At 39.2% G+C, this 25,000-nt stretch overlaps 1 protein-coding gene across 1 annotated transcript in view; it reads right to left on the bottom strand.

Annotated features, from left to right (window-relative positions):
- LOC128663019 (sideroflexin-1-like) overlaps positions 1 to 25,000 on the bottom strand; it is a 90,889-nt gene that overhangs the window by 37,402 nt on the left and 28,487 nt on the right. The window contains 4 exon segments of the mRNA XM_053717143.1: positions 221 to 296; positions 10,772 to 10,870; positions 17,739 to 17,909; positions 24,144 to 24,316. Coding sequence (XP_053573118.1) covers positions 221 to 296; positions 10,772 to 10,870; positions 17,739 to 17,909; positions 24,144 to 24,307 — 510 coding nt within the window. The 5' untranslated portion in view covers positions 24,308 to 24,316.

Genomic DNA, 25,000 nt, shown 5'->3' with positions numbered 1-25,000 from the left:
AATAATAAAGCTTATATGCATAATGATTCATTCTCAGCAAGTTGTCTGTTCCACTGGGCAAATTATTTTATACAATTCCATGCAAGAATATTCCTTTTTTGTGTTAGAATGATATTTTACCAACAAATGACCTCTAGAGAACAAAAAGTTAAACGGAGCAATGGTGACATGAATATTAGTTATCTGGTAATTAGAGTAAGGATACAAACACATGAAATACCTTGGTTAGTGCGTTAAGTCCTAGAGCTGTTGCAACAGCACCTGTGGTGGCAGAAACATAAGCTGTTCCCAGTTGGCTAAAACAACAAGAAGTAAAAGTGTTTGCATGTGCACAATAAGAGTTGTGTTAAAACCCCAATGCATGAAATGACACATTATAAAAGGCCTTGTCAATAATGATCATATGATGAAGATTTAGTATATTAAAATATAAATTCTATGACAGCATTATCTTTTCACACAGATCAGTCTTACAAGCTTAAAGGGACATGAAACCCAATTTTTTTCTTTCATGATTTAGATAGAACATGCAGATTCTAGTTTACTTCTGTTATCTAATTTGCTTCATTCTCTTGATATTCTTTGCTGAAAAGCATATCTAGATAGGCTCAGAAGCTGCTGATTGGTGGCTGCACATAGATCCCAGTGTGATTGGCTCACCCATATGCATTGCTATTTCTTCAACAAAGGATATCTAAAGAACAAACACCTAGATTACGAGTTTTGCGTTAGAGGCTGTGTGGTGCTAAAGAGCAGTTTATGCTCATCGCTCACTTACAGACAGCGCTGGTATTACAAGTTTTTACAAACCAGACAAGTAGTGAGCGTTGAGCAAAATTTTGCTCATTACCGCACTCCAATACCAGCGCTGCTTACGTTAGCGGTGAGCTGGTGTAACGTGCTCGGGCACGATTTCCCCATAGGTATTAACGGGGAGAGCCAGCTGAAAAAAAAAGTCTAACACCTACCAAAAAGCAGCTTAAAACTCAGTAACACAGCCCCATTGATTCCTATGGGGAAATACATTTTATGTCTACACCTAACACCCTAACATGAACCCCGAGTCTAAACACCCCTAATATTACACTTATTAACCCCTAATCTACCGCCCCCGACATCGCCGCCACCTACATTATAATTATTAACTCCTAATCTGCCGCTCCGGACACTGTCGCCACCTACATTATACTTATGAACCCCTAATCTGCTGCCCCCAACATCGCTGAACCCTACATTATATTTATTAACCCCTACTCTGCCGCCCCCAATGTCGCCGCCACCTACCTACACTTATTAATCACTAATCTGCCGCCCCCAACGTCGCCGCCACTATACTAAATGTATTAACCCCTAAACCTAAGTCTTACCCTAAACCTAACACCCCCTAACTTAAATATAATTAAAAGAAATCTAAATAAAAATTCCTATCATTAACTAAATAATTCCTATTTGAAACTAAATACTTACCTATAAAATAAACCCTAAGCTAGCTACAATATAACTAATAGTTACATTGTAGTTAGCTTAGGATTTATTTTTATTTTACAGGCAACTTTGTATTTATTTTAACTAGGTAGAATAGTTAGTAAATAGTTATTAACTATTTAATAACTACCTAGCTAAAATAAATACAAAGTTACCTGTAAAATAAAACCTAACCTAAGTTACAATTACACCTAACACTACACTATAATTAAATTATTTCCCTAAATTAAATACAATTAAATAAAATTATCTAAAGAACAAAACAACATTTTTTTACAGAAAATAATAAACAAATAAGATTTTTAAACTAATTACACCTAATCTAACAAAATTAAAAAGCCCCCCCCCAAATAAAAAAAAGCCCTACCCTACACTAAATTACAAATAGCCCTTAAAAAGGCCTTTTGCGGGGCATTGTCCTAAAGTAATCAGCTCTTTTACCTGTAAAAAAAATGAAAAATCCCCCCAACATTAACATCCACCACCCACACAACCAACCCTACTCTAAAACCCACCCAATACCCCCTTAAAAAAAACTAACACTAACCCCTTGAAGATCACCTTACCAGGAGAAGTTTTCATCCAACCGGGCCGAAGTCCTCAACAAAGCCGGGAGAAGTCTTCATTCAAGCCGTGCGAAGTGGTCCTCCAGACGGGCAGAAGTCTTCATCCAGACGGCATCTTCTATCATCCGGCGCAGGTCCATCTTCAAGACATCCGACGCGGAGCATACTCTTCATCCGACGGCTAAGACTGAATGGAGGTTCCTTTAAATGACGTCATCCAAGATGGCGTCCCTTCAATTCCGATTGGCTGATAGAATTCTATCAGCCAATGGGAATTAAGGTAGAAAAAATCCTACTGGCTGATGCAATCAGCCAATAGGATTGAGCTGGCAGTCTATTGGCTGTTCCAATCAGCCAATAGAATTCAAGCTCAATCCTATTGCATCAGCCAATAGGATTTTTTCTACCTTAATTCCGATTGGCTGATAGAATTCTATCAGCCAATCGGAATTGAAGGGACGCCATCTTGGATGACGTCATTTAAAGGAACCTTCATTCAGTCTTAGCCGTTGGATGAAGAGGATGCTCCGCGCAGGATGGATGAAGATAGAAGATGCCATCTGGATAAAGACTTCTGTCCGTCTGGAGGACCCCTTCGCCCGGCTTGCATGAAGTCTTCTCCCGGCTTCGTTGAGGACTTTGGCCCGGTTGGATGAAGACTTCTCCCGGTAAGGTGATCTTCAAGGGGTTAGTGTTAGGTTTTTTTAAGGGGGTATTGGGTGGATTTTAGAGTAGGGTTGGTTTTGTGGTTGGTGGGTTTTAATGTTGGGGGGAGATTTGTAATTTTTTTTACAGGTAAAAGAGTGGATTACTTTGGGGCAATACCCCGCAAAAGGCCCTTTTAAGGGCTATTCGTAATTTAGTGTAGGGTAGGGCTTTTTTTTATTTTGGGGGGACTTTTTTATTTTGTTAGGGGGATTAGATTAGGTAAAATTAGTTTAAAAATCTTGTAATTTGTTTATTATTTTCTCTAATTTAGTGGGGGGGTTTTTGTACTTTAGATAATTTTATTTAATTGTATTTAATTTAGGGAAATAATTTGATTATAGTGTAGTGTTAGGTGTAATTGTAACTTAGGTTAGGTTTTATTTTACAGGTAACTTTGTATTTATTTTAGCTAGGTAGTTATTAAATAGTTAATAACTATTTAATAACTATTCTACTTAGTTAAAATAAATACAAACTTGCCTGTAAAATAAAAATAAACCCTAAGCTAGCTACAATGTAACTATTAGTTATATTGTAGCTAGTTTAGGGTTTATTTTACAGGTAAGTATTTAGTTTTAAATAGGAATAATTTAGTTAATGATAGGAATTTTTATTTAGATTTCTTTTAATTATATTTAAGTTAGGGGGTGTAAGGGTTAGGGTTAGATTTAGGGGTTAATAACTTTAGTATAGTGGCGGCGACATTGGGGGCGGCAGATTAGGGGTTAATAAATGTAGGTAGGTGTCGGCGATGTTAGGGACGGCAGATTAGGGGTTAAAAAAACAGAATTTATGCTTACCTGATAAATTACTTTCTCCAACGGTGTGTCCGGTCCACGGCGTCATCCTTACTTGTGGGATATTCTCTTCCCCAACAGGAAATGGCAAAGAGCCCAGCAAAGCTGGTCACATGATCCCTCCTAGGCTCCGCCTACCCCAGTCATTCGACCGACGTACAGGAGGAAATATGCATAGGAGAAACCATATGATACCGTGGTGACTGTAGTTAGAGAAAATAATTCATCAGACCTGATTCAAAAAACCAGGGCGGGCCGTGGACCGGACACACCGTTGGAGAAAGTAATTTATCAGGTAAGCATAAATTCTGTTTTCTCCAACATAGGTGTGTCCGGTCCACGGCGTCATCCTTACTTGTGGGAACCAATACCAAAGCTCTAGGACACGGATGAAGGGAGGGAGCAAATCAGGTCACCTAAATGGAAGGCACCACGGCTTGCAAAACCTTTCTCCCAAAAATAGCCTCCGAAGAAGCAAAAGTATCAAATTTGTAAAATTTGGCAAAAGTGTGCAGTGAATACCAAGTCGCTGCCTTACATATCTGGTCAACAGAAGCCTCGTTCTTGAAGGCCCATGTGGAAGCCACAGCCCTAGTGGAGTGAGCTGTGATTCTTTCAGGAGGCTGCCGTCTGGCAGTCTCATAAGCCAATCGGATAATGCTTTTAAGCCAAAAAGAAAGAGAGGTAGAAGTTGCTTTTTGACCTCTCCATGTACCAGAATAAACAACAAACAAAGAAGATGTTTGTCTGAAATCTTTTGTAGCCTCTAAATAGAATTTTAGAGCACGGACTACGTCCAAATTGTGTAACAAATGTTCCTTCTTTGAAGCTGGATTCGGACACAAAGAAGGTACAACTATCTCCTGGTTAATATTTTTGTTGGAAACAACTTTCGGAAGAAAACCAGGCTTAGTACGCAAAACCACCTTATCTGCATGGAACACCAGATAGGGCGGAGAACACTGCAGAGCAGATAACTCTGAAACTCTTCTAGCAGAAGAAATTGCAACCAAAAACAAAACCTTCCAAGATAATAACTTAATATCTACGGAATGTAAGGGTTCAAACGGAACCCCTTGAAGAACTGAAAGAACTAAATTTAGACTCCAGGGAGGAGTCAAAGGTCTGTAAACAGGCTTGATTCTAACCAGAGCCTGAACAAACGCTTGAACGTCTGGCACAGCTGCCAGCCTTTTGTGAAGTAAAACAGATAAAGCATTGATCTGTCCCTTCAGAGAACTTGCAGATAATCCTTTCTCCAAACCTTCTTGTAGAAAGGATAGAATCTTAGGAATTTTTATCTTGTTCCATGGGAATCCTTTAGATTCAAACCAACAGATATATTTTTTCCATATTTTATGGTAAATTTTTCTAGTTACGGGCTTTCTGGCCTGAATCAGAGTATCTATTACAGAATCTGAAAACCCACGCTTTGATAAAATCAAGCGTTCAATCTCCAAGCCGTCAGTTGGAGGGAAACCAGATTCGGATGTTCGAATGGACCTTGAACAAGAAGGTCCTGTCTCAAAGGTAGCTTCCATGGTGGAGCCGATGACATATTCACCAGGTCTGCATACCAAGTCCTGCGTGGCCACGCAGGAGCTATCAAGATCACCGAAGCCCTCTCCTGATTGATCCTGGCTACCAGCCTGGGAATGAGAGGAAACGGTGGGAATACATACGCTAGGTTGAAGGTCCAAGGTGCTACTAGTGCATCTACTAGAGTCGCCTTGGGATCCCTGGATCTGGACCCGTAGCAAGAAACCTTGAAGTTCTGACGAGAGGCCATCAGATCCATGTCTGGAATGCCCCATAATTGAGTTATTTGGGCAAAGATTTCCGGATGGAGTTCCCACTCCCCCGGATGGAATGTCTGACGACTCAGAAAATCCGCTTCCCAATTTTCCACTCCTGGGATGTGGATTGCAGATAAGTGGCAGGAGTGATCCTCCGCCCATTGAATTATCTTGGTCACTTCCTCCATCGCCAGGGAACTTCTTGTTCCCCCCTGATGGTTGATATATGCAACAGTCGTCATGTTGTCTGATTGAAACCTTATGAATTTGGCCTTTGCTAGTTGAGGCCAAGCCTTGAGAGCATTGAATATCGCTCTCAGTTCCAGAATGTTTATCGGGAGAAGAGATTCTTCCGAGACCATAGACCCTGAGCTTTCAGGGGTTCCCAGACCGCGCCCCAGCCCACCAGACTGGCGTCGGTCGTGACAATGACCCACTCTGGTCTGCGGAAGCTCATTCCCTGTGACAGGTTGTCCAGGATCAGCCACCAACGGAGTGAATCTCTGGTCTTTTGATCTACTTGAATCGTCGGAGACAAGTCTGTATAATCCCCATTCCACTGTCTGAGCATGCACAGTTGTAATGGTCTTAGATGAATTAGTGCAAAAGGAACTATGTCCATTGCTGCAACCATCAATCCTATTACTTCCATGCACTGCGCTATGGAAGGACGAAGAACAGAATGAATTACTTGACAAGAGCTTAGAATTTTTGATTTTCTGACCTCTGTCAGAAAAATCCTCATTTCTAAGGAATCTATTATTGTTCCCAAGAAGGGAACTCTTGTTGACGGGGACAGAGAACTTTTTTCCTTGTTCACTTTCCATCCGTGAGATCTGAGAAAGGCTAGGACGATGTCCGTATGAGCCTTTGCTTTTGACAGAGACGACGCTTGAATCAGGATGTCGTCCAAGTAAGGTACTACTGCAATGCCCCTTGGCCTTAGAACCGCTAGAAGGGACCCTAGTACCTTTGTGAAAATTATCGGAGCAGTGGCTAATCCGAATGGAAGTGCCACAAACTGGTAATGCTTGTCCAGAAAAGCGAACCTTAGGAACTGATGATGTTCCTTGTGGATAGGAATATGTAGGTACGCATCCTTTAAATCCACCGTGGTCATAAATTGACCTTCCTGGATGGTGGGAAGGATCGTTCGAATGGTTTCCATTTTGAACGATGGAACCCTGAGAAATTTGTTTAGGATCTTGAGATCTAAAATTGGTCTGAATGTTCCCTCTTTTTTGAGAACTATGAACAGGTTGGAGTAAAACCCCATCCCTTGTTCTCCTATTGGAACTGGATGAATTACTCCCATCTTTAACAGGTCTTCTACACAATGTAAGAATGCCTGTCTTTTTATTTGGTTTGAAGATAATTGAGACCTGTGGAACCTTCCCCTTGGGGGTAGTTCCTTGAATTCTAGGAGATAACCTTGAGAAACTATTTCTAGTGCCCAAGGATCCTGAACATCTCTTGCCCAAGCTGAGCAAAGAGAGAAAGTCTGCCCCCCACCAGATCCGGTCCCGGATCGGGGGCCATCCTTCATGCTGTTTTGGTAGCAGTGGCAGGCTTCTTGGCCTGCTTACCCTTGTTCCAGCCTTGCATCGGTCTCCAGGCTGGTTTGGGTTGTGAAGTATTACCCTCTTGCTTAGAGGATGTAGAATTAGAGGCTGGTCCGTTTCTGCGAAAGGGACGAAAATTAGGCTTATTTTTAGCCTTAAAAGACCTATCCTGAGGGAGGGCGTGGCCCTTTCCCCCGGTGATGTCTGAAATAATCTCTTTCAAATCAGGACCAAACAGTGTTTTACCCTTGAAAGGGATGTTGAGCAATTTTGTCTTGGAAGACACATCCGCTGACCAAGACTTTAGCCAAAGCGCTCTGCGCGCCACGATAGCAAACCCTGAATTTTTCGCCGCTAATCTAGCTAATTGCAAAGCGGCATCTAAAATAAAAGAGTTAGCCAATTTAAGTGCTTGAACTCTGTCCATAACCTCCTCATACGAAGATTCTTTATTGAGCGCCTTTTCTAGTTCTTCGAACCAGAAACACGCTGCCGTAGTGACAGGAACAATGCATGAAATTGGTTGTAGAAGGTAACCTTGCTGAATAAACATCTTTTTAAGCAAACCCTCTAATTTTTTATCCATAGGATCTTTGAAAGCACAACTATCTTCTATAGGGATAGTAGTGTGTTTGTTTAGAGTAGAAACCGCCCCCTCGACCTTGGGGACTGTCTGCCATAAGTCCTTTCTGGGGTCGACTATAGGAAATAATTTTTTAAATATAGGGGGAGGAACAAAAGGTATGCCGGGCCTTTCCCACTCCTTATTTACTATGTCCGCCACCCCGCTTGGGTATAGGAAAAGCATCGGGGGGCACCGGAACCTCTAGGAACTTGTCCATCTTACATAATTTCTCTGGAATGACCAAATTGTCACAATCATCCAGAGTAGATAATACCTCCTTAAGCAGTGCGCGGAGATGTTCTAATTTAAATTTAAATGTTACAACATCAGGTTCAGCTTGTTGAGAAATTTTTCCTGAATCTGAAATTTCTCCCTCAGACAAAACCTCCCTCCTGGCCCCTTCAGATTGGTGTGAGGGTATGTCAGAAACAGTTATCATCAGCGTCCTCTTGCTCTTCAGTGTTTAAAACAGAGCAATCGCGCTTTCTCTGATAAGTAGGCATTTTGGATAAAATGTTTGCAATAGAATTATCCATTACAGCCGTTAATTGTTGCATGGTAATAAGTATTGGCGCACTAGATGTACTAGGGGCCTCTTGTGTGGGCAAAACTGGTGTAGACACAGAAGGGGATGATGCAGTATCATGCTTACTCCCCTCATTTGAGGAATCATCTTGGGCAATATCATTATCTGTGGTATCATTGTCCCTACTTTGTTTGGACACTATGGCACAATCATCACATAAATTTAAATGGGGAGAAACCTTGGTTTTCATACATATAGAACATCGCTTATCTGATGGTTCAGACATGTTAAACAGGCTTAAACTTGTCAACAAAGCACAAAAAACGTTTTAAAATAAAACCGTTACTGTCACTTTAAATTTTAAACTGAACACACTTTATTACTGAATATGTGAAAAAGTATGAAGGAATTGTTCAAAATTCACCAAAATTTCACCACAGTGTCTTAAAGCCTTAAAAGTATTGCACACCAAATTTGAAAGCTTTAACCCTTAAAATAATGGAACCAGAGCCGTTTTTACATTTAACCCCTATACAGTCCCAGGAATCTGCTTTGCTGAGACCCAACCAAACCCAGAGGGGAATACGATACCAAATGACGCCTTCTATAAGCTTTTTCAGTGGTTCTTAGCTCCTCACACATGCATCTGCATGCCTTGCTCTCCAAAAACAACTGCGCATTAGTGGCGCGAAAATGAGGCTCTGCCTATGACTAGAAAAGGCCCCCATCTGAAAAAGGTGTCCAATACAGTGCCTGCCGTTTTTTTAAAACAATCCCCAAGATTATAATAACTATTTAGAGTTATAATCTGCAAAATATGCTTAGCAAAGTAATCGTTTTAGCCCACAAAAATGTCTACCAGTTTTTTAAGCCCTTATGAAGCCCTTTATTCTTTTACTTAATCTAAGAAAATGGCTTACCGGTCCCCATAGGGGAAATGACAGCCTTCCAGCATTACATAGTCTTGTTAGAAATGTGGCCAGTCATACCTCAAGCAGAAAAGTCTGCCAACTGTTTCCCCCAACTGAAGTTACTTCATCTCAACAGTCCTGTGTGGAAACAGCCATCGATTTTAGTAACGTTTGCTAAAATCATCTTCCTCTTACAAACAGAAATCTTCATCTCTTTTCTGTTTCAGAGTAAATAGTACATACCAGCAATATTTTAAAACAACAAACACTTGATTGAAGGATAAAAACTACATTTAAACACCAAAAAACTCTTAACCATCTCCGTGGAGATGTTGCCTGTGCAACGGCAAAGAGAATGACTGGGGTAGGCGGAGCCTAGGAGGGATCATGTGACCAGCTTTGCTGGGCTCTTTGCCATTTCCTGTTGGGGAAGAGAATATCCCACAAGTAAGGATGACGCCGTGGACCGGACACACCTATGTTGGAGAAATTTATTTTAGTGTTTGCGATGCGGGAGGGCCTCGGTTTAGGGGTTAATAGGTAGTTTATGGGTGTTAGTGTACTTTTTAGCACTTTAGTTAAGAGTTTTATGCTATGGCGTTGTAGTGTAAAACTCTTAACTACAGATTTTAAAATGCGGTACCTGTCTTGACAGGAGAGGGTGTACCGCTCACTTTTTGTCAGACTCGTAATACCGGCGATATGCAGGATAAGCAATTTACATAAGTGGATTTGCGGTATTTACAAGTCTGGACAAAAAAGTGAGCGGTACACCTGTACCTGCAAGACTCGTAATACCAGCGGGCATTAAAAAGCAGCGTTAGGACCTCCTAACGCTGCTTTTTAAACCTAACGCACAACTCGCAATCTAGCCAAAAGTAAATTAAAAAATAGAAGTAAATTGGAATGTTGTTTAAATTTTATTCTCCATCTGAATAATGAAAGAAAAAAACTTGCGTTTAATGTCCCTTCAATGTTAACTATTATACAGGTATTATAGAGAACTTATTTCTAAAAATTGTAATTGAGAATTTGTTTAAATGATATTTTATGCCTCAGATTCTTGGCATTTAACATATTACACTTGATAACATCAACTGACGAATAAACGTCTTCACTTTTTAAATTAATTTAAAATCAACTAAAATGGCTATTCAAAGTATTCTGCACTCTGAATATGGAAAGGGACCGAAGCTCAAGTTAAGAGGCGAAAGTGAATCTACATATGTCTTTTATTAATGATTGTTAAGGCACATTCTTCACACTGTTAATGAATTTTAGGGTCATTCAAACATATAAAGTCAACATAAAACACAATAACAAGGATACTTTAACAATGTGAGTGAAACATGAGTTTTATGATAGACAAACAAATTACACGAGTGTTGTAGCCAGTTCAGAGAAGAAAAATAATTTGTTTAATAGGTTTATCTCTTCTTGCATACCTCTTTTTTTTTTTTTAAAGTAAAAAATTATGTAACAGGTTTCAGCTGCTGAGTTGGCAACATCATATCAGTATATCAGAGACTTCCTTTTCCCAGTTAGAGAACTTACCAGCATGGTAGTGACAGTGGAATAGTAACAGGGATAATGTTGTTATACTTTATGTAATCTGGATAGTGTGATAACCAGGGGAGTAGTTGGAATAAACTGCCCTCATGGCAACAGTCTGACACAATATGGCACATTTCATGTTTTCTAAGGCCAGGAATCCAAATGCTGGTTAATAGATATGAAGCATTGAGTGATGTCAGCTCAGGAAGAGTTTCATGTTACAGTAAAACATTTCACTTACCTTACGGTGATGGGGGCATCACCACTCCTATTTGTATAGTTAACAATGGCATTAAAAGACTGGTTAATCCACTGCCAAAATAGCACGGCTGGTGTTGTCCTTAAAAAGAAAATATTCAGTCTTAAATACATTGGCAAAAATAAGAAAGTCTAACTTATGTCACACAAATTCTGACTGTACTTGCAGGAAACTTTCAACTGTTCTCATTTCTTTTGGGGTTTTTTCCCTCTCAGATAGAAACAACTAATTGTGAAATGCTAAACAAAATGAGCATTATATTGATGATGTGTGAGTGAGAATAAGAACTGGAGACATTTCTCCCATGATAAAACTCTCACTGTAGCCAAGTAGTATAAATCAATGGTAAAAACATAAATATGTTCCACTAGCTTTTCTAGACTATTACAGCTCAATTACTATTCCCTTTTTGCAATATATTGTTCAGGAAAAAAAAACATGAGTAAGAAACTTTTTTTGTCTGCCTCATCTGTACAGCAATGTGAAACAAAAAGTAGCAGACGCACCACAAAGTCCTTATGCAGAGGTTCTCTTTATTGTCACAAACTGGGAGCCAGAAAAGCAGAACAACGTTTCGGGCTACAAACCCTTATTCATGTTCATAACTTGTACATCACACATGATCACCTTAAATACCTACAACCAGGTAAAACCACACCTTTTTAATTTAACCCTTTGCAAGGCACAAAGAAGGCCTGGCATACTGACCTCTAGTGGTTCATACCTGAAAATACATATTTTACACCACATTTATTTAAAAACATTTTTTTTAAAAAAAATACAAAGTTAAAAAAGCATTAAATAGATGTCATAGCAAGATATTATATAAAGAATTCAAAAAGTCAGAGAAACAAGGATTATCACATAATTCTTAGTATTATTACACCTCTTAAAGGAACACACTCAAATCCAATTCTCTATTCATTCCATTGGGAGCCAGTGTGTTTAACTTATTGATCCAGAAAGCCTCACGTTTTTGTAACAATAATTCCCTATTACCACCACGCCTAGGGCTTTGTACAAAATCTATAATTTGAAAGCGCAGTTGTGCAATTGTGTGGTTACAGCTCAAAAAATGATAGGCTACTGGTGCATTTAAATTATTGGTCCTTATGTTAGATTTATGCTGTATAATTCTATCTCTGACCCGCTGGGTCGTTTCACCTATATAAATTAACCCACACGGACACTTAATTAGGTATATTACAAAGTTTGCATTACAATTAAAGTAGCCCCTAATCCTGAATTTCTGACCCCGTTTGGGGATGTATAAAAAGATCACCTTTTATCATATTGTTACAATTTGAACAATTCAGGCAAGGGAAGCAACCATTATTTTCTGATGTAATAAAGCCTTGTTTAGATTTCTTATTTGACCCAACATCAGCTTTAATTAATTTATCCCTAAGACTGGGTAATCTAGTATAGGCTGGCATAGGAGGCTGTTGGAATGCTGCAACCTCTGGATTACATTCCTTCAAAACATTCCAATGTTTACGAACTATTTTTTGTATTGCTGCACTGTTAGCACTGTATTCTGAGACAAAGACCAATCTATTAGGGTCCTTTTTCTTTTTGACATCTGTCATATTGACCCTACTCTTTGGTATCTGTAGAACTTTTCTCAAAGTTGTCTGTATCATATCATAAGGATACCCACGCTCTATAAATCTTACACCCATTTCTTCTAACCTTTGCAGGGCCAATTTTTCATCTTTAACAATACGTTTAACCCTAAGCATTTGACTATATGGTAGTGACTGGATTAGAGAAGGGGCATGGGCACTAGAAAAGTGTAGAAGGCTATTCCTGTCTGTTTGTTTCCTATATAAATCTGTCTTTAGACATGAACCATCCTTATAGACTTTAGTGTCCAAAAAATTAATAGATTCTTCACTCCAAGATAGGGTAAACTTAATACATCTAGAAGCCATATTGAGATCTGCAACAAACTGCTGAAGGGAGCCAACGTCGCCCCACCAAATGCCAAATATGTCATCTATGTAGCGCCACCAGGTGGCGCCACACAGATGAAATAAATTGTTCTCATAGACAAACTTCTCCTCGAATACACTCATAAAAATGTTGGCATAGGTAGGGGCGACGTTGGACCCCATAGCAGTACCCTGCTTCTGTACAAAATAAGAGTCTTCAAACAAAAAGTAATTACAGTATAACACAATCTCCATCAGTTCAATAATAAATTGTTGCTGCATAACTGTAAATTTATTACTTCTAGCCATCATTAACCTAATAGAATCTAACCCACTAGAATGGGGTATAGCAGTGTACAGACTCACAATATCCAGACTATACAAAATACATTTATCCATATTGCCTGGTAAGCTCTCAATTTTAGATAGAAAGTCATCTGTATCTTTGATATATGACATTGCTTGTGACACAAAAGGTCTCAAGAGCTTATCCAGGTAGATGGATATGTTTGTGCAGATAGAATCAGTGCCAGCTACAATGGGGCGTCCTGGTGGTGCCCCAAGGTTTTTGTGAACCTTGGGCAGTGTGTATAATACTGGAACAATAAACTCATTTTTAATTAAAAATTTCCTTGTTTCGCTGTCAATCAAACCATTCAGGTAAGCTCGCTCAACACATTTTTTTATATCACACTGGATCTTGGAGGAGGGATCATATGTTAAAGGCATATACACATCAGTTTTAGCAAGCTGACCTTTTATTTCATTCACATAATAATCTCTCTCCATGATCACAGTGGCTCCGCCTTTATCGGCCTGTTTACAAATTAACCCCTTGTTATCAATCAGTGTTTTTAAAGCCACATTATCTTTTTTAAGACATGTTTGGTGTAAATTTTTCCTTTAGTTGTTTTTTCTTTAAAGCATCTAAATCACGTTTTATTAATTTCATATACACATCAATACTCGGGTCATATGCTGTTGGAACAAAACCACTTTTATTTCTCAATCCAAGATTCTTAATAGTTAACATGTCATCAGTTCCCTGCACTTGCTTACTAAACACTTCTCTGTTATCTGTGTTGGAAAAAAAAGATTTTAGCTTTAAACTTCTATTAAATTTGTACAGGTCTTGTTCTAATTTAAACCAGTTACATCTCTCTTGTTTACAGAAGGATAGTCCCTTTTCCAATACCTTACTTTGATCTTCAGTAAGCACAGTGTCAGAGATGTTGATAACTAAAGTCTCTTCCCCTGGCGGGTCTTCCTCTGAGTAACTCGGGCTGGCTTGCTGTTTGACGGAATTGCGGCTATGTTTCCTGCCGCCACGTCTCCTCCGGCGTCTGATTCCCCCGACGAGGACTCGGTGGTCATATCGGAGCTGTTCACCTCCTTCTGGGCTCTCCGTTCCCGTCGGCATGCGTTGCCGGAAGTAGTATTCCTCATACTTCCGGTTGGGTCCCGGGTCCACAGGTAAACTGCTCCGGTCAGATAATCATGCTCATCACGACTAAATTTGACCCTCTTTTTGTTTTCGAGCTCCTTCTTCATCTCATTAATTTTTGCATTAATTTCTTTCAGAGCTTTATCGACATCCAGATCGCCTGCACTTTGTTTCAAGCTTAACTCGACTTCCTTAATCTCATCAGCCTGTGCATCTATGGCTTTCTGTAGAAACTCAACTGTAAGTACAATAATGTCTAAGGAGCATTTGTTAAGAATATGCTCAAACTTAGTACAATATTCTTTATTGTTGGCAAGTAGCGTTGGTCTTGTATTCATCCTAAGCCCCCTAGGGATCCGCTTGATCCTATAGTATTCAGCTAGGGTGGATGCATGTAGTTGGTATGACATATTCCTTTTTACCAGTCTCTCATAGTTACTCATGTTCACTTCAGTCTGGGGGGTCCTAAGAAAGTCCCTTGAGCCCCTTACAAGATTTAGTCGTGATGAGCATGATTATCTGACCGGAGCAGTTTACCGGTGGACCCGGGACCCAACCGGAAGTATGAGGAATACTACTTCCGGCAACGCATGCCGACGGGAACGGAGAGCCCAGAAGGAGGTGAACAGCTCCGATATGACCACCGAGTCCTCGTCGGGGGAATCAGACGCCGGAGGAGACGTGGCGGCAGGAAACATAGCCGCAATTCCGTCAAACAGCAAGCCAGCCCGAGTTACTCAGAGGAAGACCCACCAGGGGAAGAGACTTTAGTTATCAACATCTCTGACACTGTGCTTACTGAAGATCAAAGTAAGGTATTGGAAAAGGGACTATCCTTCTGTAAACAAGAGAGATGTAACTGGTTTAAATTAGAACAAGACCTGTACAAATTTAATAGAAGTTTAAAGCTAAAATCTTTTTTTTCCAACACAGATAACAGAGAAGTGTTTAGTAAGCAAGTGCAGGGAACTGATGACATGTTAACTATTAAGAATCTTGGATTGAGAAATAAAAGTGGTTTTGTTCCAACAGCATATGACCCGAGTATTGATGTGTATATGAAATTAATAAAACGTGATTTAGATGCTTTAAAGAAAAAACAACTAAAGGAAAAATTTACACCAAACATGTCTAAAAAAGATAATGTGGCTTTAAAAACACTGATTGATAACAAGGGGTTAATTTGTAAACAGGCCGATAAAGGCGGAGCCACTGTGATCATGGAGAGAGATTATTATGTGAATGAAATAAAAGGTCAGCTTGCTAAAACTGATGTGTATATGCCTTTAACATATGATCCCTCCTCCAAGATCCAGTGTGATATAAAAAAAATGTGTTGAGCGAGCTTACCTGAATGGTTTGATTGACAGCGAAACAAGGAAATTTTTAATTAAAAATGAGTTTATTGTTCCAGTATTATACACACTGCCCAAGGTTCACAAAAACCTTGGGGCACCACCAGGACGCCCCATTGTAGCTGGCACTGATTCTATCTGCACAAACATATCCATCTACCTGGATAAGCTCTTGAGACCTTTTGTGTCACAAGCAATGTCATATATCAAAGATACAGATGACTTTCTATCTAAAATTGAGAGCTTACCAGGCAATATGGATAAATGTATTTTGTATAGTCTGGATATTGTGAGTCTGTACACTGCTATACCCCATTCTAGTGGGTTAGTTTCTATTAGGTTAATGATGGCTAGAAGTAATAAATTTACAGTTATGCAGCAACAATTTATTATTGAACTGATGGAGATTGTGTTATACTGTAATTACTTTTTGTTTGAAGACTCTTATTTTGTACAGAAGCAGGGTACTGCTATGGGGTCCAACGTCGCCCCTACCTATGCCAACATTTTTATGAGTGTATTCGAGGAGAAGTTTGTCTATGAGAACAATTTATTTCATCTGTGTGGCGCCACCTGGTGGCGCTACATAGATGACATATTTGGCATTTGGTGGGGCGACGTTGGCTCCCTTCAGCAGTTTGTTGCAGATCTCAATATGGCTTCTAGATGTATTAAGTTTACCCTATCTTGGAGTGAAGAATCTATTAATTTTTTGGACACTAAAGTCTATAAGGATGGTTCATGTCTAAAGACAGATTTATATAGGAAACAAACAGACAGGAATAGCCTTCTACACTTTTCTAGTGCCCATGCCCCTTCTCTAACCAAGTCACTACCATATAGTCAAATGCTTAGGGTTAAACGTATTGTTAAAGATGAAAAATTGGCCCTGCAAAGGTTAGAAGAAATGGGTGTAAGATTTATAGAGCGTGGGTATCCTTATGATATGATACAGACAACTTTGAGAAAAGTTCTACAGATACCAAAGAGTAGGGTCAATATGACAGATGTCAAAAAGAAAAAGGACCCTAATAGATTGGTCTTTGTCTCAGAATACAGTGCTAACAGTGCAGCAATACAAAAAATAGTTCGTAAACATTGGAATGTTTTGAAGGAATGTAATCCAGAGGTTGCAGCATTCCAACAGCCTCCTATGCCAGCCTATACTAGATTATCCAGTCTTAGGGATAAATTAATTAAAGCTGATGTTGGGTCAAATAAGAAATCTAAACAAGGCTTTATTACATCAGAAAATAATGGTTGATTCCCTTGCCTGAATTGTTCAAATTGTAACAATATGATAAAAGGTGATCTTTTTATACATCCCCAAACGGGTCAGAAATGCAGGATTAGGGGCTACTTTAATTGTAATGCAAACTTTGTAATATACCTAATTAAGTGTCCGTGTGGGTTAATTTATATAGGTGAAACGACCCAGCGGGTCAGAGATAGAATTATACAGCATAAATCTAACATAAGGACCAATAATTTAAATGCACCAGTAGCCTATCATTTTTTGAGCTGTAACCACACAATTGCACAACTGCGCTTTCAAATTATAGATTTTGTACAAAGCCCTAGGCGTGGTGGTAATAGGGAATTATTGTTACAAAAACGTGAGGCTTTCTGGATCAATAAGTTAAACACACTGGCTCCCAATGGAATGAATAGAGAATTGGATTTGAGTGTGTTCCTTTAAGAGGTGTAATAATACTAAGAATTATGTGATAATCCTTGTTTCTCTGACTTTTTGAATTCTTTATATAATATCTTGCTATGACATCTGTTTAATGCTTTTTTAACTTTGTATTTTTTTAAAAAAAATGTTTTTAAATAAATGTGGTGTAAAATATGTATTTTCAGGTATGAACCACTAGAGGTCAGTATGCCAGGCCTTCTTTGTGCCTTGCAAAGGGTTAAATTAAAAAGGTGTGGTTTTACCTGGTTGTAGGTATTTAAGGTGATCATGTGTGATGTACAAGTTATGAACATGAATAAGGGTTTGTAGCCCGAAACGTTGTTCTGCTTTTCTGGCTCCCAGTTTGTGACAATAAAGAGAACCTCTGCATAAGGACTTTGTGGTGCGTCTGCTACTTTTTGTTTCACATTACTTTGAGGATTTTTGCAGTAATCCTACTGCAGTATGCACCCTATCAAGGATTGAAGTGCTGGATTTCTGAATTGCTTTCATCTGTACAGCAAACTCATTTACTAACCTGTAAAAAGTCATCATACAGCCGGTGATGGTCATGTTCATGGGTACCTGAGCTGACATGCGTCCAATTAAGATCATCTTTTCACCAGTGTCTGGGTGAAAGGCAGAATCATAAACATATTTTGCTCTCCATAATTCATCTTCAGTGAGTCCTGGTGCCACAATACCTTGTCTAGGATTATAAGAACTAAAGGTTATTTTTACACCCAGGTCTGAGTTCATCACTCAAACTCAACATGTACTTTAGATATCCAGGAATATGATAGAAACTTAGTTAAATCTATATAAGATTTGCATTATACGTGCAGTGTATGCTGTTTGTACATTTTAACATATAAAAAAATATTTTATATAGCGTTGAATAAAGAACTAGTGTTCTTTTGCACTTTACACCTAAGTGAAGTGGCAGTGAGTTCCTTTCCTTCTGCTTTTCTACTTTTTAATTTACTTGTGTAATACTGAATAGGCTGTTTAGTCACTTTTTAACCACAATTAATAATCCTGTAACAAAAAATGAGAAGCTGGAAAGTCAAGTTTCATTGATTTTGTTTTGAGCAAGAGGAATTTGTTTCAGAACAAAGATTTGCACTACAGAACCTGTTGGTGCTCTACAAATAATTGCTAGTAATCTGCGTAGCTGGTGTGCTGCAGTATATAATCAGAATTATGATTACTTAAAATGATGTAACATAATACAAAGAAAAAAGCTAAAATTGTAATTCTTTTCAGAGAATAAAATAAACAGACATGCAGCTGAAGAAAATCATTTTAAGATAAACTATGTTGTTTGATAAAATGCCATTCTTTGCTATATTTATTTTAAAATCCACTTTCCATTTTTGTTTAATTATTGTGTTACTTTACTAAGTAGCATCTGCAATTACATTAACAATCCCTGGAGTAGAGCAATCAATACTTTAGTCAAAGAGAAAAGAGTGTTGGCAAAAGTTTTGAAGGACAGAAAATATCTGCTTAAATAATGAGAATTTTTTTTTATCAAACTTTGCTTTCCATTGTAAGGAAAGAGAAACAAAACTATGGACTTTGATGGCAGATACGAACAATAGGCCCAAACAAGTCTTCCCTCATTTCCTATAAAGCAGTGCTCGACAAATCTGTTTAAAAATTAGGAGCCAGTAAGAATATTTAGAAGCCAGACATATTTTTAGGCGCCAGACAGTGGTAGTTTTAAAAAGATATATGGAGAATAACCCAAACAGCCAGGAGTAAAATTATAGGAGCCAGTGGCTCCCTGGCTCCTGGGTTTGTTGAGTTTTGCTATAAAGCATAGCCCTATGCTTATCACAGGAAGTCCTTGAATTCCTTACAGTGCTAGTCTTTACCACCCTCTAATGCGCGCGGGAGCGGGTGGGACTGCTATACTATGAGACAGTGTTAAGCGAAGGAGGGAGAGAGAAGGGGGGAAAATTACATCTAAGGGATCTGGGAGGGGGTGGGGGGTAGGTTATTGAGGGGTGCAGCTACACTACAGAAAAATAGCTTTTATCCTATAATATAAAAGGCCAAGTGTGTTTGTCCGAAGCTGTCATGCTCAGTAGGAACAGCACGAGGACAAACACACCTGCCCTTAACTGACATTCTGTTTGCGGCGGTGGGGCGAAAGTGGGCGTGGTCGGGTGGGGCGGGGCCAGGCGCGTGGCCGGGGGTGACCGGACATGGTCGGGGTCGGCGTGGCTGGGGCATGGTCGGTGCGAGAGAGAGGGGAGAAAAATAGAAAGAGAGGGGGAGAGACAAAAAAAGATAGGAAAGAGCTAAAGAGAGGGGAAAGAGCAAAAGTGAGGGGAAAGAGCAAAAGAGAGGGAAGAGAGAGAAAAAGAGAGGGAATAGAGATAAAAAGAGAGGGGAAAGAGAGAGAAAAAGAGAGAGGGGGAGAGAGAGCAAAAGAGAGGGGGGAGAGCAAAAGAGAGGGGGGAGAGAGCACAAGAGAGGGGGAGAGAGCAAAAGAGAGGGGGGAGAGAGCAAAAGAGAGGGGGGGAGAGAGCAAAAGAGAGGGGGGGAGAGAGCAAAAGAGAGGGGGGAAAGAGCAAAAGAGAGGGGGGAAGAGAGAGCAAAAGAGAGGGGAAAGAGCAAAATAGAGGGAAGAAAGAGAAAAAGATAAACCCTAAAAAAAAAACAACCCTAAAAAAAAACCTTACACTAAGCCCCAAAGATCCACTTACAGTTTTTAAAGACCCGACATCCATCCTCAACGAAGCCAGCAGAAGTCCTCATCGAAGCCGGCAGAAGTCCTCATCGAAGCCGGCCGAAGTCTTCATCCAAGCGGGCCGAAGTCTTCATCCAAGCGGGCCGAAGTCTTCATCCAAGCGGGCCGAAGTCTTCATCCAAGCGGGCCGAAGTCTTCATCCAAGCGGGCCGAAGTCTTCATCCAAGCGGGCCGAAGTCTTCATCCAAGCCGGCAGAAGTCTTCATCCAAACGGCATCTTCTATCTTCATCCATCCGGCGCGGAGCGGCTCCATCTTCAAGACATCCGGCGCAGGGCATCCTCTTCTTTCCACAGCGACTGAAGAACGAAGGTTCCTTTAAGTGACGTCATCCAAGATGACGTCTCTTGAATTCCGATTGGCTGATAGAATTTTATCAGCCAATCGGAATTAAAGGTGAAAAAATCCTATTGGCTGATGCAATCAGCCAATAGGATTGAGCTTGCATTCTATTGGCTGTTCCAATGAGTCAATAGAATGCAAGCTCAATCCTATTGGCTGATTGGATCAGCCAATAGTATTTTTAACCTTTAATTCCGATTGGCTATCAGCCAATCGGAATTCAAGGGATGCCATCTTGGATAACGTCACTTAAAGGAACCTTCATTCTTCAGTCGTCGTGGAAAGAAGAGAATGCTTTGCGCCGGATGTCTTGAAGATGGAGCCGCTCCGCGCCGGATGGATGAAGATAGAATATGCCGTCTGGATAAAGACTTCTGCCGGCCTGGATGAAGACTTCGACCCGCTTGGATGAAGACTTCTGCCCGCTTCGATGAGGACTTTTATTTTTAGATTAGGGCTTTTGGGCACCGAAAAAGAGCTAAATGCCATTTTAAGGGCAATGCCCATCCAAATGCCCTTTTCAGGGCAACGGGGAGCTTAGGTTTTTTAGTTAGGATTTTATTTGGGGGGTTGGTTGTGTGGGCGGTGGGTTTTACTGTTGGGGGTTGTTTGTAAAAAAATTTTTACAGGTAAAAGAGCTGATTTCTTTGGGGCAATGCCCCGCAAAAGGCCCTTTTAAGGGCTACTGGTAGTTTATTGTAGGCTAGGGGTTTTTTTTTATTTTGGGGGGGGCTTTTTTATTTTGATAGGGCTATTAGATTAGGTATAATTAGTTTAAATATTTGATCATTTCTTTTTTTATTTTGTGTCATTTAGTGTTTGTTATTTTTTGTAATTTAGTTAATTGTATTTAATTAATGTAATTTATTTCATTGTAGTGTAAGGTTAGGTGTTAGTGTAACTCAGGTTAGGTTTTATTTTACAGGTAAATTTGTATTTATTTTAGCTAGGTAGCTAGTAAATAGTTAATAACTATTTACTAACTAGTCTACCTAGTTAAAATAAATACAAACTTGCCTATGAAATAAAAATAAAATCTAAGCTAGATACAATGTAACTATTATTTATATTGTAGCTAGCTTAGGGTTTATTTTATAGGTAAGTATTTTGTTTTAAATAGGCATTATTTAGTTAATGATAGGAATTTTTTATTAGATTTATTTTAATTATATTAAAGTAGGGGGGTGTTAGGGTTAGACTTAGGGTTAGGGGTGGTGGCGATGTTGGGGGCGGTAGATTAGGGGTTAATAAATGTAGCTAGGTGGTGGCGATGTTAGGGGCGGCAGATTAGGGGTTAATAAGTGTAGGTAGGGGGCGGCAGATTAGGGGTTAATAAGTATAATGTAGGTGGCGGCGATGTCGGGGGCAGCAGATTAGGGGTGTTTAGACTCTGGGTTTATGTTAGGGTGTTAGGTGTAAACATAACTTTTTATTTCCCCATAGGAATCAATGGGGCTGCGTTACAGAGCTTTACGCTCCTTTATTGCAGGTGTTAGACTTTTTTCAGCTGGCTCTCCCCATTGATGTCTATGGGGAAATCGTGCACGAGCATGTAAAACCAGCTCACCGTGGCGCTGGTATTGGAGTGCGGTATGCAGCTCAATTCTGCTCAACGCACCGAGCAGCTCTTAACGCAAAACTCGTAATCTAGCCGAAAAAAAGCAAAGAACATGTAAACATTGGGTATTTCTAAACTCAGGACAAAATTTAGAAACTATTTTGCATGGGTGTTTTTTGGTGGTTGTAGATGTTTAACATATTTTGGGGGTCAAAGTTAGAAAGAGTGTGGTTTTTTCAATTTTTTCATCATATTTTATAAATATATTTTTTTATAGTAAATTATAAGATATGATGAAAATAAAGGTATCTTTAGAAAGTCCATTTAATGGCGAGAAAAACGGTATATAATATGTGTGGGTACAGTAAATGAGTAAGAGGAATATTACAGCTAAACACAAACACCGCAGAAATGTAAAAATAGCCCTGGTCCCAAACGGTCAGAAAATTGAAAAGTGCTGTGGTCACTAAGGGGTTAACAGACACCAGTTTATTTATATCCTTTTGGAGATCTGGCCTCCAGAGCTGCACCCAATACTCAGGATGAGGCCTAACTAGTGATTTAGTGACTGTAAAGTGGCATAAGAACCTTACTATTCCTGCTGCAAATACCTATACAACCAATAATTCTACTGGCTTTACTTGCTGCAATAATGCATTGGTTACCAAATTTCAAATCTCTTTTGTAAGACTTGGAAATTATTATTTCAGATGATTTGAAATTTGGTAAACAATGTAGTATTCATTTATTAATAAACAACATTTCTGTAGTGTAGAGCCCACAGCCCACCCTCCCCAGTCCAAGCGATTGTACTGTAGGGCCCCCTCTCCAAACAATTTGCTGTAGTGTAGTGTATCCCTCCTTCCAGATAAAATATTGTGTGAGCGTAGCAATCCCTCCCCTTCCTCCCACTCTGGCGATGGGCCGCACACCTGCCTCCCTCCTTCCCTCCCACACCACACACGGCACCACCACAAGCTGATGCAGACAGGGAGACTCATGTGGCAAAGGAAAAACGATCAGTTCTTCCTTACCATATGAAGACAGATGCCTTCTGCCTCTGGCTGCAGTCTCAGCTTTGACAGTCCGGACCGCAGTATGAGGCATGACAAGAGGGATTTGTGTGCAACCACCAATAAGCTGTTAGCTGCCAGTAATGTACTGATGTTCCTGCGCCTACCTAGGAATGCTTTTCAACTAAGGATATCAAGAGAATGAAGCAAATTAGATAATAGACGTAAAGTGTAAAAGTATTTAAAATAACACGCTCTGTCTAAATCATGAAACAATTTGGGTTTCATATCCCTTTAAATGTCAGCTAGCGTGGCATATATTATTATGCACCTTTAGATTATATTTGGAAGCTTATATACATTGTCGAATCCCGTTTGAACATTGCAATTTAGTAACAATTTGCTGAACTTTCAGAAGTCACAATGCAATTTATTTCTCTTTTTTTCACTGCATTCCTTGGCTTTACTGGGAGCAAAATAAACAAATCAAAAAGTGACAATGTGTTTGTTTTATCAGTATTTACATTCTGATAACAAAGTTAACTTTGATACATGTACTTGGATTTAATCACAGTAACACACAGGATAATGCCCTTGGGTTACTTTAGGGCAAATTCAAGATTTTTTGGACATATATTTTGTAAATTAAATCCACACACAATTGCATACATGTTTCTAGAGTGGGTGGGATTGCAACTATAATAATATCAACATAGAAAAACAAATACATTAGCAAGAGCACTAGATGGAAGTACTAGTTCCTGTCATGTACGGCTCCAGACGTGCATGCTACCTATCTAGATATCTCTTCAACAAAGAATAACATGAGAATGAAGCAAATCTGATAATAGAAGTCAATTGAAAACTTTTTTAGAAAATTGCAACATTTGGGTTTAATGTCCCTTATAAAACTAAAAAAAAAAGTATCCACCAAACTAATTATCATTGTTTATTAACAATGTGGTATCTATAAAGTCATACATCCCATAATTTATAAGAAGATACTCTAGTCTTTATATTGAGGGCTCTCAGACTTCATGTATAATGAACACAAATATCATAATGAAACAATCAGTACAAAATCTACTCAAGCAAGAGATTCAAAATTCTCAGTTTGATTTCAGCTTCAAACAACAGATTTGAAACAGTTATGGAACAAAATAAGGAGGCATTTTAGGTACTGTGTTGTATTGTCTTTCACATACCTCACACACTTACAATATGTTTAAAGGTAGAACATTGTTAGTGTTGCATAGAACAAAATCAGTACCTGTAATCATGAACTATCTGTCGAGCGTGTTCCAGTTGTTCATTGGATAGAAGAATATTCCTTGGGTCAGTTACAGTAAAGAAATGTTTTGCTCTCCCAACAAATGTGCTCTGATCCCAGCGTGCTTCTTTAATGTTAATATTTAAGGATAAATTGCCTGTCATTTTCAAAATCTACACAAAAAAAATACATTTTTTAATAATAATAATAATATATATATATATATATAACAAATAAATAGATAACATTTAAAAAAGGTTGTTGTAAAGAAAATGCAAAATGGTTTAAAAAATGATTTCATTAATTCAAAATCATTTTATTTAACTTTCTACTCTGTATGATTTTGATTTTAGAGTGAATAATTATGTTAAAGGGACAGTCAACACCCGATACTTCATAACTCCATACCTTAGATCAGTAATAGAAGATGCAGCTGCATCGCATGTTGATGAACTCTAAGGGTATGGAGTGATCACCCAAAATACAAACGTCTAGTTCAGGTAGATAATGGCCGACAAACTCCTCCCCCTTCTCCTTCCTCCCCTTCTCTAATCTTTTCCCTGCTCGTTCCTGTTGAAGGGGTGACGTTGCGCATTATCTAATACCCGCTCGCAAACTCAAGCCAAAATCGCAAGTGCTATCCATTGCGCATACGCGATTCTCCGTGAACGCAAGTTAACCCCAACCGAGGAATGGATTATGATTGGAGGATTCAATCAAAAAGAAAGCTATTACGTAACAGTGGGGGGAGTTTGACGGCCATATCTACAAGGAAAAAGCATATGTATTTTGGGTGATCACTCCATACCCTTAGTGCTCATCAACATGTGATGCGGTGCAGCTGCATCTTCTATTAC

This window comes from Bombina bombina, chromosome 6, assembly GCF_027579735.1.
Source record: "Bombina bombina isolate aBomBom1 chromosome 6, aBomBom1.pri, whole genome shotgun sequence".
In the NCBI taxonomy this organism is placed as follows: domain Eukaryota; kingdom Metazoa; phylum Chordata; class Amphibia; order Anura; family Bombinatoridae; genus Bombina; species Bombina bombina.
Note: the sequence above shows the minus strand (reverse complement) of the source record. Positions and strands in the feature narration are given on the sequence as shown.